The sequence below is a fragment of the Coregonus clupeaformis genome, chromosome 18 (assembly GCF_020615455.1).
Source record: "Coregonus clupeaformis isolate EN_2021a chromosome 18, ASM2061545v1, whole genome shotgun sequence".
Lineage (NCBI taxonomy): Eukaryota > Metazoa > Chordata > Actinopteri > Salmoniformes > Salmonidae > Coregonus > Coregonus clupeaformis.
Window position 1 is genome coordinate 29,485,574 of NC_059209.1, and position 19,787 is coordinate 29,505,360.

Below are 19,787 nucleotides of genomic sequence, written 5' to 3' on the forward strand. Positions count from 1 at the left end.
TGCTACACCTTCTATAATTACCTTACCTAGGGCACACAGCCCATTTCCATTGGTTGTAAAAACATTATTTAGGACAGACTGGGTGCAGGGGCCGACTGAGGATAATCTAGTGACTGCTGGTCTTCTAAATAACAAGCACTGTTCTAAGCACTGACACCACATAACATAACAGCCTGGGGCAGAACTGCACTAGTTACTATTCTGACCCCCGTCTGTTCAGTCTGCCAAAGCACAGCCAGATGTACACTTATATTACTGCCTGCCTGGACATGCTCTTAATTATTTTACCTCACACTTGTTTTGTTTAAAAAATTATAATAATGCTAAGTGCTGGCGCTGGCAGTACCTGCTGAGCCTCTGGGTTGTGTATTAACAACCCCTTGGGAATGTACAATGACAATATGGGTTAGCACTGTAGAAACGTATTTCTCAAAAAGACAACACTGTGGAAATATTTGACATTCCTAAGGTGAAAAACAATAAGAATGCTGAAATATCTCAACTACTAATAGCAACTTCACATGGGGGTGGGGCTAGTATCTCAACAACAGTGCTTAGAAAAACAGAAGGAAACAAACCATGGTCTAACAATTACTGAATAAGCCAGTGAGTGGCAGGCAGCCTGCTTAATGTGTCTGTTCAGTGAAACTTTTCCTGAGCAGAGGGAGGTGTCTAGGAGGCAGGGCAGGCAGTCTATGCGTCCCGAATGGAACCCTATTCCCTATACACTGAGTGTATAACATTTTAGGAACACTTGCTCTTTCCATGACAGACTGACCAGGTGAAAGCTATGATCCCTTATTTATGTCACCTGTTAAATCCACTTCAATCAGCTTCTACCCCCAAGCCATAAGACTCCTGAACAGCTAATCATGGCTACCCGTGGCTACCTGTCAAAAGGGGTGATGTGTACGCGGCAGTGAAGTCAGGCGCAGGACACAGAGGATCAAGATGACTACTTTACTTCAAGTTAACACGCACAAAACAAAAGTCTCCACAACACTGGAGGAGTAACGCACTCAGTGCGTAAAAGGCGAACTAGATATGCCGAACATCAAACAGGACAAAATGACAATAACAAACAAAGGCCAAACGTAAAACAAGGGAACTTATATGTTACACAATCAACACAAAATAAGTAACAGGTGTACAAACTAGACAACACAAGACAAACACCGAAACATCGATCGGCAGTAGCTAGTACTCCGGGGACGACGAACGCCGAAGCCTGCCCGAGTAAGGAGGAGGAGCAGCCTCGGCGGAATCCGTGACACTACCCATGTGGGTAGAGTTAAAGTGACTATGCACTGCCCCCCCCACCCCCACCCCCCACTTTTGTGCTGCTGCTACTCTGTTTAGTATTTATGCATAGTCACTTTAGTTGGGGCCGTCCATTCCATGTTCAAATATCGAACCGAGTGGCGCAGTGGTCTAAGCCGCTGCATCGCAGTGCTAGCTGTGCCACTAGAGATCCTGGTTCGAATCCAGGCTCTGTCGTAGCCGGCCGCGACCGGGAGACCCATGGGGCGGCGCACAATTGGCCCAGCGTCGTCCAGGGTAGGGGAGGGAATGGCCGGCAGGGATGTAGCTCAGTTGGTAGAGCATGGCGTTTGCAACGCCAGGGTTGTGGGTTTGATTCCCAAGGGGGGCCAGTATGAAAAATAAACTAACTGTAAGTCGCTCTGGATAAGAGCGTCTGCTAAATGACTAAAATGTAAATGTAAACTCTACCCACATGTACATATTACCTCAATTACCTCGAATAGCCGGTGCCCCCGCACATTGACTCTGCTCTGGAACCCCCCTGTATATAGCCTCTCTACTGTTATTTTATTTTACTGCTGCTCTTTAGTTATTTGCTTTTATTTTTTTTGCTTAACACTTTTATTTTTTTTACTTTGCATTGTTGGTTAAGGGCTTGTAAGTAAGCATTTCACTGTAATGTCTACACCTGTTGTATTCGGCGCATGTGGCAAATAAAATTTGATTTGATTTGATGAAGGGGAGGAAACAGGTTAAAGAAGGATTTTTAAGCCTTGAGACAATTGAGACATGGATTGTGTATGTGTACCATTCAGAGGGTGAATGGGCAAGACAAAAGATTTACGTGCCTTTGAACAGGGTACGGTAGTAGGTGCCAGGTGCACCGGTTTGAGCAACTGCAACGCTGCTGGGTTTTTCACGCTCAACAATTTCCCGAGTATATCAAAGAAAGGTCCACCACCCAAAGGACATCCAGCCAACTTGACAACTGTGGGAAGCATTGGAGTCAACATGGGCTAACATCCCTGTGGAAAGCTTTCGACATCTTGTAGAGTCCATGCCCCGACGAATTGAGGTTGTACTGAGGGCAAAAGAGGGTGCCACTCAATATTAGGAAGGTGTTCCTAATGTTTTGTACACTACAGTGCACTACTTTGACCAGGGCCCATAGTCAAAAGTAGTGCACTATAAGGGAATAGGGTGCCATTTGGGACACACTTGGTGAGTCCAGGTCAGCGGGGAGGCCATTTCCATGATTCTTCCCCTGATTGCCTCACGTCCACACCCATTTAAGCGTGTCCAGAATCCACAGATCGATACAGCCGATGTCTAACGAGGCCTTTTGCCCTGTCGTTACCCTGTCTGACTGACACAAGCCGTTTGTCTTCTCTGCTATTACATCCTGCAATTGTACTTTTTTTTTCTCCAGCACTCTCAGCGTTATTCTTCTCAGGCTGGCTGTGTTTGTCAATGAGCAGGCAGGCCACGTTAGATACATAATCTTATCAAGTCACTGGCGAGTGGCGATGTGCTTTGGTGTCGTTTAGTTTTGACACCTTTCTCACTATCTATTACTAGAGTGTGTCAGTCTGGCATTGTTTCATAGTGAATGATGTTACAAAACAGGTAGAGGCGGACTCAATATGCTCACGATTGGGTTTAGAATGTTCAAATATTGACAAGTGACAGTTGGGATGCAAGTAGTTTTGTCTCAATTCTCATTTTGCCCAAAACAGTGGCAGACTCGAGTGATCACTATCAACCACATCAGCAAGTGGCCACTCACTAAAGGGATTAGAGGCCAAGTGTTCTTTCAACATAACATTGGCGGCGTGTTGTCCTATGTAAACAATTCTGAGGCGCTGCAATGGGCAGGTCTTTCCCACTGTCTGGAGGTTCTTCTGCTACAATTGGACAGAGGGCCACAGCACAGCTTTTTCTCTGTGCACTACCATTTTCCCTAGGCGTTACCATCCCATATTAGTTGGCATGAATGAAATCAAAACCCAACCCTAAAATATCCAAGGCACGTCACATTTTCTTCTAAATCTCAGTTTTGGAAGGTACTGACTTTGACCAAAATGATGCTATTTACACATATTTAGTAAATTTTTACACGAGAATCAATGTTTGACTAATATCGATGCAAACATAGGGAATTTTTAACCAGAGAAGTTGTTTTTTGATTTCAGCTGCCTTTAAAGGGGCTTCTCTTACCTCCCATTTGTTGTCCTGTGTTTTCCTCTTCAGTTGGATGTTCCAGTTCTCAGAGTCCACCTCAGCACAGTGAGCTATCGTCATAGCAACAGGACTGGAGAGGTCTAGGCCTGGAGGGCCATAGGTGACCTCTGGTCCTAATAGGATCTCACAGCCTTCCTCTGTCTGGATACTGAAACACACACATTGGCATCTGCTAATCCTGAAAAGACTCTATTCAACTAAATGAAGTTACAGGTAGAATGTATTTGATAAAATGTGGTCAAACATTTAATGGGGTTGTACATGCAACAATTCAAGGTACTACTAAATTGACATCCTATTACACTGAGCAAAAATATAAATGCAACATGTAAAGTGTTGGTCCCATGTTTCATGACCTGAAATAAAAGATCCCAGAAATTTTCCAGACGCCCACAAATCTTATTTCTCTCAAATTTGGTGCACAAATTTGTTTACATCCCTGTTAGTAAGCATTTCTCCTTTGCCAAGATAATCCATCCACCTGACAGGTGTGGCATATCAAGAAGCTGATTAAACAGCACGATCATTACACGGGTGTACCTTGTGCTGGGGACAATAAAAGGCCACTGTCTGTAATAAAGTATTTCTGTCTGTAATAAAGCCCTTTTGTGGGGAAAAACACATTGGCTGGGCCTGGCTCCCCAGTGGGTGGGCCTGGCTGCCAAGTGGGTGTCCATATGCCCTCCAAGGCCCACCCATGGATGCACCCCTGCCCAGTCATGTGAAATCCATAGATCAGGGCCTAATTGAATTAATTTCAATTGACTGATTTCTTTAAATGAACTGTAACTCAGTAAAATCTTTGAAATTGTTGCATGTTGCATTTATATTTTTGTTCAGTATACTTTTCTCCGGTACTTTTCTTGGTGAAGCCTACTTTTCTCAGGTAAAATGCAAGATTAACATCAAGCAAAACATTAGGAAACGTAGCTGGCTACACTCCTATGACAAACATTAGAAATATGGTGACCATGCATCCTTTTAGCAAAAATACCTTTCTATTTCATTGTAAGCAATATAAAACGCAGTTGAAATGGTTTAAAATGCAGATTCTTTGATTATCTGCATTTTGAAAATGCAGATTTCTGAACTAAAGCAACTCCTGGAATTAGAAAAGTATGAACGCCGAAGGTCCAATATTCTAGAACACTGCTGTGCATACTCATACACATTTCATACTCTGATATACCCTTAATGTTGTGCAGTTAGTGTACCCCATGCTTTAAAAAAACAACAACATCAACAATGAAGTGGCTGTTCCATTTCTATTTCCCAACTGTGCACCTGTTGAAAAACGGCAACAACATGCCATTTGATTAGAGTTGAAGTGAAAGGATTCCGTGTTAAGGTGATGAATCTGATTACCTACTAAAGTAGCACAGGTCCAGCTCTGGGGCCACAGCTATCAAGTCACGGAAATCCCAGACCTCCCATCGGCCTAGGGAGACTAGTTATCAAGCTTCTCAGAGTAGGAGGGATGATCAAGTCCCTCTGTACATACAATCTTTTCATTATGATCTTAAAAGGCAAAACTGTTCCTAGATCAGCACTCCCACGCTGAGAAGTTTGATGTATGTAGCCTCTGGGCTACTGCTCAAGTAAATGTGTTTAAAGTTCAAGGTGTTTGCATAAGTTGTTATATTGTGCTATAGGAGGTTGTATATCTCACACTATCATGTGTGTTATTGTCACAAAACAAAATGTTGGTATCTGAGTCAAGTTATGAAGCGTTCATGGTAGGAGTATGTTTCCACTATATGACATTGTTTGTCATTGATCCCATTTACTTATTTATGTTGGACTTAAATCAGTTGAGGTTGTACTCAAGTTTACTTATGTTTATTAGCCTTAATGCCTGTTAGGCAGTTTTAATCAAATGTAGGCCTATATAGTTTTGTCACACAACACAATGACACAGATGTCTCAAGGTTAAAGGGAGCGTGCAATTGGCATTCTGACCGCAAAGAATGTCCACCAAAGCTGTTGCCAGATAATTGAATGTTAATTTCTCTACCATAAGCCGCCTCCAACGTCGTTTTAGAGAATTTGACAGTACGTCCAACCGGACTCATAACCGCAGACCACATGTAACCACGCCAGCCCAGGCCCAGTTCTTCCATTGCCTGCATACTCACCAGACATGTCACCCATTGAGCATGTTTGGGATGCTCTGGATCAACATATATGACAGCGTGTTCCAGTTCCCGCCAATATCCAGCAACTTCGCACAGCCATTGAAGAGGAGTGGGACAACATTCCACAGGCCACAATCAACAGCCTGATCAACTCTATGCGAAGGAGATATGTTGCGCTGCATGAGTAAAATGGTGGTCACACCAGATACTGACTTGTTTTCTGATTCACGCCCCTACCTTTTTTTAAGGTATCTATGACCAACAGATGCATACCTGTATTCCCAGTCATGTGAAATCCATAGATTAGGGCCTAATGAATTTATTTCAATTGACTGATTTCCTTATATCATGGATGGGCAACTGGTGGCCAATTCCACACAATTGTTTTAGGAACTCAGTCGGGGTCTCAACTTACTGTTGAGAGTTAGAATAATATATACACAAGGTGCATTTTCAAAATGTTATTGTGCATCAGCAGTCACTCAATTAGCGCATGTTAGCTAATGTTTTTTTGAGTGGTAGGTTAGTCTAGTAGCCAGCTATCTAAACTTGTAGTAAGCATGGTAGAATCACCGACCGGGGTGGAGCACATTGATCATCAGTTATCATATTAAAAACTGCAAACATTTGCCTCCACTCCTTAGCAAAATGTGCAGAATTGCAGGAAACTTTCTTTAAAATGGCATAATTTTCTCTGCACCCCATGGCAAAATGTGCAGATTTGCAGGAAACGCAGGCGCTATCCCTGCCTCATATGAACTGTAACTCTGTAAGATCCTTGAAATTGTTGTATGTTGCGTTTATATTTTTGTTCAGTGTACACTACAATACTACAAACAACTGAATCCTAACTGTACATAATTAACTTAAGACATTAATCTATTCCCTATATAAAAGAGGGACATACAGCATTTTAGATAATGTACTGTATGATAAAGGCTTGAGTGTGCAGCACTAATAGTCCAATAAAGGAATCTGTGTGCCGGTCGGTCGCTCCTTGACTTTGCATATTCATCAACCTCGTGCTTATCATCTTGGAGTGATTATCTTTACTTTCGATCACCTCTTGTGGTGGTGCTGCATGAAATTAAAGCAATTAATGAGGAAAAACTAATGAGGGCGGAGGACAGTCATGCAAATTCACAAACAGCAGAAGGAAACCGAGAGCCGCCTGCAGGTGTTTGGTTCCCGGAATCCCTGCTAGAGACGTAAAGTCAGAATACAATTTACCTTCAAATATGATGGTGTGTTCATAAAAAAATGGCTGACAATAAATAGCATGTGAATGTTTTGTTGCCAAGAGGGGTAGCCGGTGTGGCAGCGGGTGGTGGGCGGGCGGCAGAGGTTTAAAAAGGCCAAGCAAGATCAAGGCAGCGAGATGCCTTCGCAAAGCTCTCTAAGCTCATATCAGTCATCACAGATCAGAGATCTGAGAGTTGTGATTTGTCTAGATTTCCTCCCCTGAATAAAAAGTGATTCAGGCTATATCCAGATCCTCGAGTGAGCAAGGTGGAAAGTTCACGGTGTCAAGATACACTGTGTGACTTTAAACAAATACCCCGAGGCATAAACAATGACAGAAACAATATTGTGGCAGATGACTGTGAATTATTTCAGTAGGATTGACACAAACTGTAGTGTGGATTGCCAAACAATGGTTAGGATCTTTGATGGTTCACTTTTCACTGTCAATGTACACTGAGTATACAAATAATTAAGAATACCTGCTCTTTCCATGACATGGACTGACCAGGTGAATCCTGGTGAAAGCTATAATCCCTTATTGATGTCACTTGTTAAATCCACTTCAATCAGTGTAGATGAAGGGGAGGAATCAAGTTAAAGAAGGATTTTTAAGCCTTGAGACATGGACTGTGTATGTGTTCCGTTCAGAGGGTGAATGGGCAAGACAAAAAAAATGTAAGTGCCTTTGAACTGGGTACAGTGCATTCGGAAAGTATTCAGACCCCTTCCCTTTTGCCACATTTTGTTACGTTACAGCCTTATTCTAAAATGGATTAACACATTTTTTCCCCTCATCAATCTACACACAATACCCCATAATGACAAAACGAAAACAGGTTTTTAGAATTTTTTACAAATGTATTACAAATAAAAAACAAAAATATCTTATTTACATAAGTATTAAACCCTTTGCTATGAGACTCGATATTGAGCTCAGGTGCATCCTGTTTCCATTGATCATCCTTGAGATGTTTCTACAACTTGATTGGAGTCCACCTGTGGTAAATTTAATTGATTGGACATGATTTGGAAAGAGACACACCTGTGTATATAAGATGCCACAGTTGACAGTGCATGTCAGAGCAAAAACCAAGCCATGACATCGAAGGAATTGCCTGTAGAGCTCCTAGACAGGATTGTGTTGAGGCACAGATCTGGGGAAGGGTACCAAAAATGTTCTGCAGCATTGAAGGTCCCCAAGAAGACATTGGCCTCCATCATTCTTAAATAGAAGAAGTTTGGAACCACCAAGAGTCTTCCTAGAGCTGGCCAAACTGAGCAAATCGGGGGAGAAGGGCCTTGGTCAGGGAGGTGACCAAGAACCCAGTGGTCACTCTGACAGAGCTCCAGAGTTCCTCTGTGGAGATGGGAGAACCTTCCAGAAGGACAACCATCACTCCACCAATCAGGTCTTTATGGTAGAGAGGCCAGACGGAAGCCACTCCTCAGTAAAAGGCACATGGAAGCCCGCTTGGAGTTTGCCAAAAGGCACCTAAAGGACTCTCAGACCATGAGAAAGAAGATTCTCTGGTCTGATGAAACCAAGATTTAACTCTTTGGCCTGAATGCCAAGTGTCACGTCTGGAGGAAACCTGGCACCATCCCTACGGTGAAGCATGGTGGTGGCAGCATCATGCTGTGGGGATGTTTTTCAGCGGCAAGGACTGGGAGACTAGTCAGGATCGAGGGAAAGATGAACGGAGCAAAGTACAGAGAGATTCTTGATGAAAACCTGCTCCAGAGTGCTTAGGACCTCCGACTGGGGCGAAGGTTCACCTTCCAACAGGACAATGATCCTAAGCACACAGCCAAGACAATGCAGGAGTGGCTTCGGGACAAGTCTCTGAATGTCCTTGAGTGGCCCAGCCAGAGCCCGGACTTGAACCCGATCAAACACCTCTGGAGAGACCTGAAAATAGTTGTGCGGCGACGCTCCCCATCCAACCTGACAGAGCTTGAGAGGATCTGCAGAGAAGAATGGGAGAAACTCCCCAAATACAGGTGTGCCAAGCTTGTAGCGTCATACCAAAGGAGACTCGAGGCTCTAATTGCTGCCAAAGGTGCTTCAACAAAGTGCTGAGTAAAGGGTCTGAATACTTATATAAATGTGATATTTCCGTTTGTATTTTTAATATATTTGAAACATTTCAAAAAAACTGTTTTTGCTTTGTCATTATGGGGTATTGTGTGTAGATTGATGAGGGAGAGTTGTGAGTGCTACTCAATGTTAAGTATAAGAAGGTGTTCTTAATGTTTGGTATACTCAGTGTATACTGTATCCCACTGTATAATGTAGACACCTTTTAGATTTCCCAAACATTTTCAATATTTCAATGAGTCAGGACTCAAACATATGTTTTCTTTATAATGTAATAAGTATTTTACTGGCTTGTAGTTATAGTACAGCACAATATTCTGAATACACTACTAGAGAACACACTAATAAACAGCAATAAAATATATGGTTGCATATCCTGTGCTTATGAATACAATTTCTATTCACATTACCTCCACCTCACACAGTCATCCTGTACCTTTCTATTCAGACGAGAGCTCACTGCTCACTCTCAATCACCAACGGTTTCAATAGCAGCCCTGCATAGATTTGAATGGGCCAGCGAGATCTCTGATTATCCTTCAGCCATCTGTGACGAGCCTGATCACACATTCAACGGTAAGAGTAGCTAAGCAAGGAGCAGATTACCTGGGCTTTAAGTAGCTGCCTACCACTTATAACTGAGAAGAGTCCAGCAGAAGCAGCACATAAAAGCAGAAATACCTCTCTGCATTCCAAACTGCACCCTATATAGTACACTACTTTTGACCAGAGCTGGTGAAAAGTAGTGTACTATATAGGGAATAGAGTGCTGTTTGGGACGCGCCCTCTCTTTTTTTTCAATTCCACTTGTCATCATCATGAAGTACCTACCTACGTATGGCTCGGCTGCCTCCCTGGCCCTAGATGAGGTCCATTATTCAAAGTGACTGATCACTCTCTCTTCAGGGACTGGGGAGCTGTGCAAAGTGGCATATTGGTCCACGACGTCACAGAGAGAGGAGAGGCAGCGCGGGGCTTAATAAATGCACACATTAACATGCTCCATTAGCTTCACCTTTATTTACTTGTAGTCTCCCAAATGCCTGTCCAACTAGGTTTTTGTCAATTTCTTAAGGCGACGCATAGGCATTCTGGGCAGAGAATGGGGACATTCATCAGATTGGTACCTAAAGGTGAAAGCTGTACATTATAGACTACAAGCTCAGATTTGTTATGACCTCTCTCTCTCTCTCTCTCTCTCTCTCTCTCTCTCTCTCTCTCTCTCTCTCTCTCTCTCTCTCTCTCTCTCTCTCTCTCTCTCTCTCTCTCTCTCTCTCTCTCTCTCTCTCTCTCTCTCTCTCTCTCTCTCTCTCTCTCTCTCTCTCTCTCTCTCTCTCTCTTCTCTCTCTCTCTCTCTCTCTCTCTCTCTCTCTCTCTCTCTCTCTCTCTCTCTCTCTCTCTCTCTTCTCTCTCTCTCTCCTCTCTCTCTCTCTCTCTCTCTCTCTCTCTCTCTCTCTCTCTCTCTCTCTCTCTCTCTCTCTCTCTCTCTCTCTCTCTCTCTCTCAACACACACACACACACACACAGGACTTACTGTATATAGAGCTTTACAAGGACCCAAAGTCGCTTTACAATTGTAGAAATTAAACATGCCAAATCTCGCTGATCTGACGTTTTTTTCAATTTTCGCATAAAATGACATACCCAAATCGAACTGCCTGTAGCTCAGGACCTGAAGCAAGGATATGCATATTCTTGATATCATTTGAAAGGAAACACTTTGAAGTTTGTGGAAATGTGAAACTAATATAGGAGAATATAACATATTAGATCTGGTAAAAGACAATACAAACAAAAAAAACATGTTTTTTTTTTTTTTTGCATCATCTTTGAAATGCAAGAGAAAGGCCAGACAGTGATGTAGGATTATAGATGTAATTTAGATGTTGTCCACCAGAAGGCAGCAGTGTATGTGCAAAGTTTCAGACTGATCCAGTGAAGAATTACATCGCTACACAATATTTTGTATCAAGTCTGCCAGGAGTTTTCTCAAATGTGCCGAATTGGTTTGCAAGTACATAACTATAGAGACCATACAAAAATGCTATGTTAAAACCAAATTTTTATTTTGCACACTCCCAGGAATGTCATAAATGATGGATCATTAGCTTCCCTACAGAAAAGACACTAACCTTCACACATCTAGATGGCCGGGCGGGGTGGGTGTGGAGTCAGAGCTCAAACTGTAGAACCCAGTTCCTACATTTTAATATAAAAATTGATTTTTCAAACAAAACTACACTACATTTTATCTCTAGGACCCTCAGGATGACAAATCAGAGCAGGATTACTGAATGTAAGTACATTATTTACCTTCAGAGGTGAATGTACCAAACCAGTTGCCGTGATAAAAGTGTTTTGTTGTTGTGCACTATCCTCAAACAATAGCATGGTATTTTTTTGCTGTAACAGCTACTGTAATTTGGACACTGCAGTTAGATTAACAATAATCTAAGCTTTCTGCCCATAAAATACATGTCTATGTCCCGGAAAGTTGGCTGTTTACAACACCATTCTAGTCACATATCGCATATTGAGCAACAACCGTCCCGTATAAGGGACACCGATCCCGTAGAGGTTAAAATCTTTATAGAGTGACATCCCACCTGCTGATCAAATGACCATATGACCCGCGGGGGCTTAGAACTCTCACATCTTTCCAGCAGGACCGCCAGAATAGACAGGCAGGCTGCATCCCAAATGGCACCCTATTCTCTATACTGTATAGTGTAACTATGGGCCCTGGTCAAAAAAAACTATAAAGGGAATAGGGTGGCATTTGGGCCACAGTCTGTCCCTGTGGGGTGTTGTTGAAGCTTACCAGAAGGTACAGTGGCTGGGCGGAGGAGTCATCCTCAAGGGGGAGAGATGCATTGCACAGCCCCTGGCCATGACCGTACTCCCACACCACCTTGATGCACTGCACAGCCCCGGCCATTACCGTACTCCCACACCATCTAGATGCACTGCACAGCCCTGGCTATGTCCGTACTCCCACACCAAAAGGGGAAAACACCTGCCATCCGGAACTTCAATAAAGAACATTTAGAATTCAGAAGTTTAAATTCACTTCCCAAGTTGTTGTAGGAATGTGGGTGTATAAAACAGGTGGTTCTAGTGTTGAAATATAAACAGATCTGCAATAGACCAGACAACAACAGAAGAAATGTTTATATACTGCGTTAGTTTTTTACCACCAGGAACTCAGATTCTACATGTGGTGAGAAAGTTGGGCTGATTCTGCCCTAATAGGTTAAAAGTTTCATCTTACAAAACACAAATGCTTTCATCTAACAATTGGGGGCAAAGGAAATATCTCAAATTTAACCAAAACCAACCAACAGTCTTTAAAAACATTTCCCCCAAACCTTTGACAGAGTTCAAAATAACAACCCGAAAAATACATTTTAATGGAATTCTGTTATATGGCCGGGATGTCTATTGGCTGTGGATTGTTTGGTTCAGAGAGAAGAAAGGATGCAATTCTCTGCTGGCCCCTCTGGCTGGCGAGGATAGATAGTGAGTGACAGCTCCCAGGATGACAAGTCCACAAACCTCAATCAGGGAGTGATGTCTACACAGTAAACAGACTCACTCGTATAACGTTGAATCAGTCACATAGAGTGGAAAAAAGCCAGTCTGGGCACCACTTACTTGTCAGGGCTAAACCCATCTGGGTATATTTCAGGTATATTTGAAAATCAATAGAATATCTAGAATTCATATAGCTACTCTGAAATATTTCACCCAGTTCTGGTATGCACTGTGAACATACTGAAGACAATGAGTATAGCTGTCATTGAATGCTTAGACCAAGATGGCATAGCAGTGAGGTCGTGTATTCTGTAGTGTGCTCGTGTAAATAGCCAGTTTTTTGTTTTTTTGTATTTTTCGTATATATTTCTCAATCTCACTTTTCATCCTTCAACTAAATACACTTTCCTGCAACCCGCCTCACCCAATGTGGAACGGATTCTATTATTTCTTATACCTTTTTATCTACAACCTCCGGCTGAAACTAGCCAGCTAACTAGCTACTTGCTATTAGCCACCGTTAGTGGTTTTCACCATTGTCCGTGGCCTGCACTACCTACCAGCCAGCTCTAGCCTGGACAGTTATCGGCCAGTCTGCACTGTCTGCACAGCGCGCTATCGACCCAGAACATATTAGATTTTCTGCCGGAATGACTGAATCACTGGACCTTAACACCGGATCATCACAACTAGCTAGCTGCAACCGAATGGATGTTGTTGTTGGCTAATCAAACCCTGTCCCGAAGCAAGCACCAGTTAGCCTTAAGCTAGCCTCGAGCCAGGCCCATCTCCAGGCTATCTACCTCTCTGTCAAAAGGACAGGACCTCCTAGCGTCGACACGGAGCCCCGCCGATCCATCACGACTGGTCTGCCGACGTGATTGTCTGATGTGGTTTCAACAGGCTTCCCGTTGCGACAACCATGAAGATCTATCTGCTAGCCCCGGCCCGCTAGCACATGCATCAATAACTGTGCCTCCTGCTCGCCTGTGCCGTAGCAGCCATCGAACTGCTCCCGGACTCACCTATTGCTGTTCATTGGACCTTATGATCACTCAGCTACACAGCTGATGCCTGCTGGACTGTTCCTTTACACGGTACCCCAACCTGTTTATCTTTCCTGTTTATCTGTTTAGCCTCAGCCCAAACTTTCGTCGCCATTACCAGTTGTTGTCTTAGCTCTCTCGAATAACACCTGTGATTGCTTTATGCCTCTCTCCCATGTCAATATGCCTTGCCTATTGCTGTTTCGGTTAGTTCTTATTATACAATTTCATTGTAGAGCCCCCAGTCCCGCTCAGCCTGCCTCAGATAGCTCCTTTGTCCCACCCCCCATACACGCGGAGACCGGCTCAATCGGTGCCTCCAGTGATGCTTTCTCTTTCATCGTTACCCAACGCTTAGGTTTACCTCCACTGTACTCATATCCTTCCATATCCTTGTCTGTATATAATGCCCTGAATCTATTCTACAACGCCCGGAAATCTGCCCCTTTTATTCTCTGTACCCAACGAACTAGAAGACCAGTTCTTAAAGCCTTAAAGCCGTATCCTTATTCTACTCCTCCTTTGTTCCTCTGGTGATGTAGAGGTTAACCCAGCCCCTGTAGCCCCCAGTATCACTCCTACTCCCCAGGTGCTATCATTTGCTGACTTCTGTAACCGTAAAAACCTTGGTTTCTTGCATGTTAACATCAGAAGTCTCCTCCCTACGTTTGAGTTATTCACTGCGTTAGCACACTCCGCCAACCCTGATGTTCTAGCAGTGTCTGAATCCTGGCTTAGGAAGGCCACCAAAAAATCTGAAATGTCCATCCCCAACTACAAAATGTTCCATCTTGATAGAACTGCCAAAGGGAGCGGAGTTGCAATTGACTGTAGAGATAGCCTGCAGAGCTCTATCATACTATCCAGGTCTGTGTCCAAAGAGTTTGAGCTTCTACTTCTAAAAATCCACCTTTCCAGAAATAAGTCTATCACTGTTGCCGCTTGCTATGGACCCCCCTCAGCCCCCAGCTGTGCCCTGGACACCATATGTGATTTGATTGCCCCCCATCTATCTTCAGAGTTCGTACTGCTTGGTGACCTAAACTGGGATATGCTTAACACCCCGGCCATCCTACAATCTAAACTAGATGCCCTCAATCTCACACAAATTATCAAGGAACCTACCAGGTGCAACCCTAAATCCGTAAACATGGGCACCCTCATAGATATCATCCGGACTATTTTACCCTCTAAATACACCTCCGCTGTCTTCAACCAGGATCTCAGCGATCACTGCCTCATTGCCTGCGTCCGTAATGGGTCCGCGGTCAAACGACCACCCCTCATCACTGTCAAACGCTCCCTAAAACACTTCAGGGAGCAGGCCTTTAATTGACCTGGCCCGGGTATCCTGGATGGATATTGACCTCATTCCATCAGTAGAGGATGCCTGGTTGTTCTTTAAAAGTGCTTTCCTCTCAATCTTAAATAAGCATGCCCCATTCAAAAAATTCAGAACAGAAACCCCTGGTTCTCCTCAGACTTGACTGCCTTTGACCAGCACAAAAACATCCTGTGGCGTACTGCATTAGCATCGAATAGCCCCCGCGATATGCAACCTTTCAGGGAAGTTAGGAACCAATATACACAAGCAGTTAGGAAAGCAAAGGCTAGCTTTTTCCAACAGAAATTTGCATCCTGTAGCATTAACTCCAAAAAGTTTTGGGACACTGTAAAGTCCATGGAGAATAAGAGCACCTCCTCCCAGCTGCCAACTGCACTGAGGCTAGGAAACACTGTCACCACCGATAAATCTACGATAATCGAGAATTTCAATAAGCATTTTGCTATGGCTGGCCATGCTTTCCACCTGGCTACCCCTACCCCGGCCACCAGCTCTGCACCCTCCGCTGTAACTTTCCCATGCCCCCCCCGCTTCTCCTTCACCCAAATTCAGATAGCTGATGTTCTGAAAGAGCTGCCCCGTGTAGCTCAGTTGGTAGAGCATGGCGCTTGCAATGCCAGGGCTGTGGGTTCGTTTCCCATGGGGGGCCAGTATGAAAAAATGAATGCACTCACTAACTGTAAGTCGCTCTGGATAAGAGCGTCTGCTAAATGACTAAAATGTAAAATGTAAATGTAAAATCTGGACCCCTACAAATCAGCTGGGCTAGACAATCTGGACCCTTTCTTTCTAAAATGAGCCACAGAAATTGTAGCAACCCCTATTACTAGCCTGTTCAACCTCTCTTTCGTGTCATCTAAGATCCCCAGAGATTGGAAAGCTGCCGCGGTCATCCCCCTCTTCAAAGGGGGTGACACTCTAGATCCAAACTGTTACAGACATATATCCATCCTGCCCTGCCCTTCGAAAGTATTTGAAAGCCAAGTTAACAAACAGATCACTGCCCATTTCGAATCCCACCGTACCTTCTCCGCTATGCAATCTGGTTTCCGAGCTGGTCATGGGTGCACCTTAGCCACGCTCAAGGTCCTAAACGATATTATAACCGTGATCGATAAAAGACAGTACTGTGCAGCTGTCGTCATAGACCTGGCCAAGGCTTTCGACTCTGTCAATCACCGCATTCTTATCAGCAGACTAAATAGCCTTGGTTTCTCAAATGACTGCCTCGCCTGGTTCACCAACTACTTCTCAGATTGAACTCTATGTGTCAAATCGGAGGGCCTGTTGTCTGGACCTCTGGCAGTCTCTATGGGGGTGCCACAGGGTTCAATTCTCGGGCCGACTCTATTCTCTCTGTATATCAATGATGTCGCTCTTGCTGCTGGTGACTCTCAGATCCACCTCTACGCAGACGACACCATTTTGTATACATCTGGCCCTTCATTGGACACTGTGTTAACAAACCTCCAAACGAGCTTCAATGCCATACAACACTCCTTCTGTAGCCTCCAACTGCTCTTAAACACTAGTAAAACTAAATGCATGCTCTTCAATCGAACGCTGCTTGCACCCGCCCGCCCGACTAGAATCACTACTCTCGGCGGGTCTGACTTAGAATATGTGGACAACTACAAATACCTAGGTGTCTGGTTAGACCATAAACTCTCCTTCCAGACTCACATTAAGCATCTCCAATCCAAAGTTAAATCTAGAATCGGCTTCCTATTTCGCAACAAAGCCTCCTTCACTCATTCTGCCAAAAATGCCCTCGTAAAACTGACTATCCTACCGATCCTTGACTTCGGCGATGTCATTTACAAAATAGCCTCCAACACTCTACTCAGCAAATTGGATGTAGTCTATCACAGTGCCATCCGTTTTGTCACCAAAGCTCCATATGCTACCCACCATTGTGACCTGTACGCTCTCGTTGGCTGGCCCTCACTACATATTCGTAGCCAAACCCACTGGTCTCCTGTGGAGACTCACTGCTAGGCAAATCCCCGCCTTATCTTAGCTCATTGGTCACCATAGCAACACCCACCCGTAGTATGCGCTCCAGCAGATATATCTCACTGGTCATCCCCAAAGCCAACACCTCCTTTGGCCGCCATTCCTTCCAGTTCTCTGCTGCTAATGACTGGAACGAACTGCAAAAATCTCTGAAGCTGGAGACTCTTATCTCCCTCACTAACTTTAAGCATCAGTTGTCAGAGCAGCTTACCGATCACTGCACCTGTACACAGCCCATCTGTAATTAGCCCACCCAACTACCTCATCCCCATATTGTTATTTATTTTGCTCATTTGCACCCAAGTATCTCTTTTTGCACATCATCTTCTGCACATCTATCACTCCAGTGTTAATACTCAATTGTAATTATTTTGCACAATGGCCTATTTATTGCCTTATCTCCATAACTTACTACATTTGCACACACTGTATATAGATTTTCTATTATGTTATTGCCTGTATGTTTTGTTGTTGTTTTTATCGCACTGCTTTGCTTTATCCTGGCCAAGTCGCAGTTGTAAATGAGAACTGGCCTACCTGGTTAAATAAAGGTGAAATATATATCTAGTCTCCTGAGTGGCGCAGTGGTCTAAGGCACTGCATCGCAGTGCTAGCTGTGCCACTAGAGATCCTGGTTCGAATCCAGGCTCTGTCGTAGCCGGCCGTGACCGGGAGACCCATGGGGCGGCGCGCAATTGGCCCAGCGTCGTCCAGGGTAGGGGAGGGAATGGCCGGCAGGGATGTAGCTCAGTTGATAGAGCATGGTGTTTGCAACGCCAGGGTTGTGGGTTAGATTCCCACAGGGGGTATGAAAAAAAATTATGTAAGTCGCTCTGGATAAGAGCGTCTGCTAAATGACGTAAATGTAATATATATTTTTAAAGACCATGAATCTGAGCCATTTAGGTCCCTTCCATGGAGTTTCACACTTCTTCCTTTGTTGGAATGGAGAGTTGTGAATGAGTGGTGATGGCTACCAGGCTGTAGCCCCAGGGGGCTCCTACTGTAAGGAGCAGCCAGAGCAGAGGCCCCCTGGAGAGAGGAGTCCATCACAGGGTCATTACCTGCCCATGATGGGAATGAATAATACTTAGTGTGAAGATGAAAGACCCACCACCTCAACCCATGTTGTTTCTTCCTACTGTGTGTGTGTGTGTGTGTCTCCACTTTACTGGGTATATGGACTTTACCTCCTTGAAGTCAGTTGAACTAAATTGATCAAGAATACATTGGAAATTAACCCAGCTTGCTGCACATCAGCTGAACTTTCTCTGTTGCTGGAATACCACCTGTAAGGCTACAGCGGAAATGATCAGCCTGATCTTGACACCTAAAGGATTCCTGTGGAGACTACTAGATAGGCTATGGTGCTTGCTGGGTCCAGAGCCCTCCATGAACACAGAGTGGGAAGGAGACTGGAAGGGTCACCAACGTTTATACTGAGCAGGAATGACTACGTCTGTTGTGAGTCTTCATTTAGCTAAATAAATATTCAGCTATGCAGAATTGTAATGGAACACTGGGTTAAGCTTTTACCTCAGAAGGTAGAAATGGGTGGGGAAGGGTGGACAAGTAGCATAGCTCAACTGGTAAAGAATGGTAAGGTTTGATGAAGGACTGACAGACAGACAATCATGAGATGTGCGCTCACCTGGACTCTCCCTGATTTATCACCATGTACATCTCCCAGGAAGGGTCCTCAGCGATCGCCCCATGGGGTACCAGCAGGCTGACTCCTGCAAGACACAAAAACAGAGTCAACAACAACAACAACTAGGGTTGGGCGGTATCCAGATTTTCATCCCGTCATACCGTTTCTGTACCATACGGGGGTACAGTGGAAATGCACACAAGGGGCACTATTTAAAAATAAATAATAATACAAAATAAAATAAATAATTATGCAGAAAACAATTTAGGCAACAGGGATCTTGATCCAGGAGGGAATTGAATGTCTCTGCTGTAACCAATAAGCTTGCTCTTGACATCTAGCCACTTAGCTAGCAGGTTAGCAAACCAAATGCATAGCTGGAGCCCTGAGCTGGATGCTATAAGCAGTGGCGTAGCGCAGTGACGCATAATATTACGGATAAACACAACCACACAGCTTCAAAGCACAACACATCTATTAGAAACGATGCCATTTACCTTGTACAATCTGAGAATACATCAAAACAAGACACATACAATGCATAGAAATCCTGTCTGGAACCTTACAAAAGATTAGCAGGAGACTGGGGCATAGTAGAAGATTCAATATTTACATTTTAGTCATTTAGCAGACGCTCTTATCCAGAGCGACTTACAGTTAGCGAGTGCATACATTTTTTCATACTGGCCCCCCGTGGGAAACGAACCCACAACCCTGGGGTTGCAAGCGCCATGCTCTATCAACTGAGCTACATGGGGCCACATAATTACAAATAATTAGTAGACTGCAAAATGACCGCAAGAAGCCCAAACATATATAATATTTGACTAAAACGTAATAATTTCAAACCTCCCTTACATTTGTATAGGATCAAATGTCTCTTATGCGTGGGAATACTTTGGAACAGATTTCCAAAAAAGTAAAATCAATATCTCTATAAACAGGAAGTGTTTTGTCGTCCCCCCGCCTGCCATCTCCCTTCTCGCAATTCAACTAGTTAGCTTTCATTAAACCAACACCTGCCGCCTTGTCAGACGTTTTACTGGTGATGGCTGTATAGGAGCCCTCCAGGACCTCTTAAATCATCAGCGTGACAGGGAACATCGTAAGCCAAAAGGAATAAACTCACATCTCACATAAGAAACGTTTGAACATCATCAGTTAACATCCCACAGGAGAGACCGATGTCTAATATTGTATTGAAGGTTGTCTG

The 19,787-nt window shown here is 44.0% G+C and overlaps 1 protein-coding gene across 3 annotated transcripts in view; it reads right to left on the reverse strand.

Annotated features, from left to right (window-relative positions):
* LOC121530679 (netrin receptor UNC5D-like) overlaps nucleotides 1-19,787 on the reverse strand; it is a 302,006-nt gene that overhangs the window by 13,639 nt on the left and 268,580 nt on the right. For all 3 annotated transcript variants that reach the window (XM_041835831.2, XM_041835832.2, XM_041835830.2), the window contains 2 exons: nucleotides 18,575-18,659; nucleotides 3,481-3,652 (listed from right to left, as the gene is read on the reverse strand). In XM_041835831.2, the coding sequence (XP_041691765.1) occupies nucleotides 3,481-3,652; nucleotides 18,575-18,659 (257 nt within the window). The remainder of the gene's footprint in view (nucleotides 1-3,480; nucleotides 3,653-18,574; nucleotides 18,660-19,787) is intronic.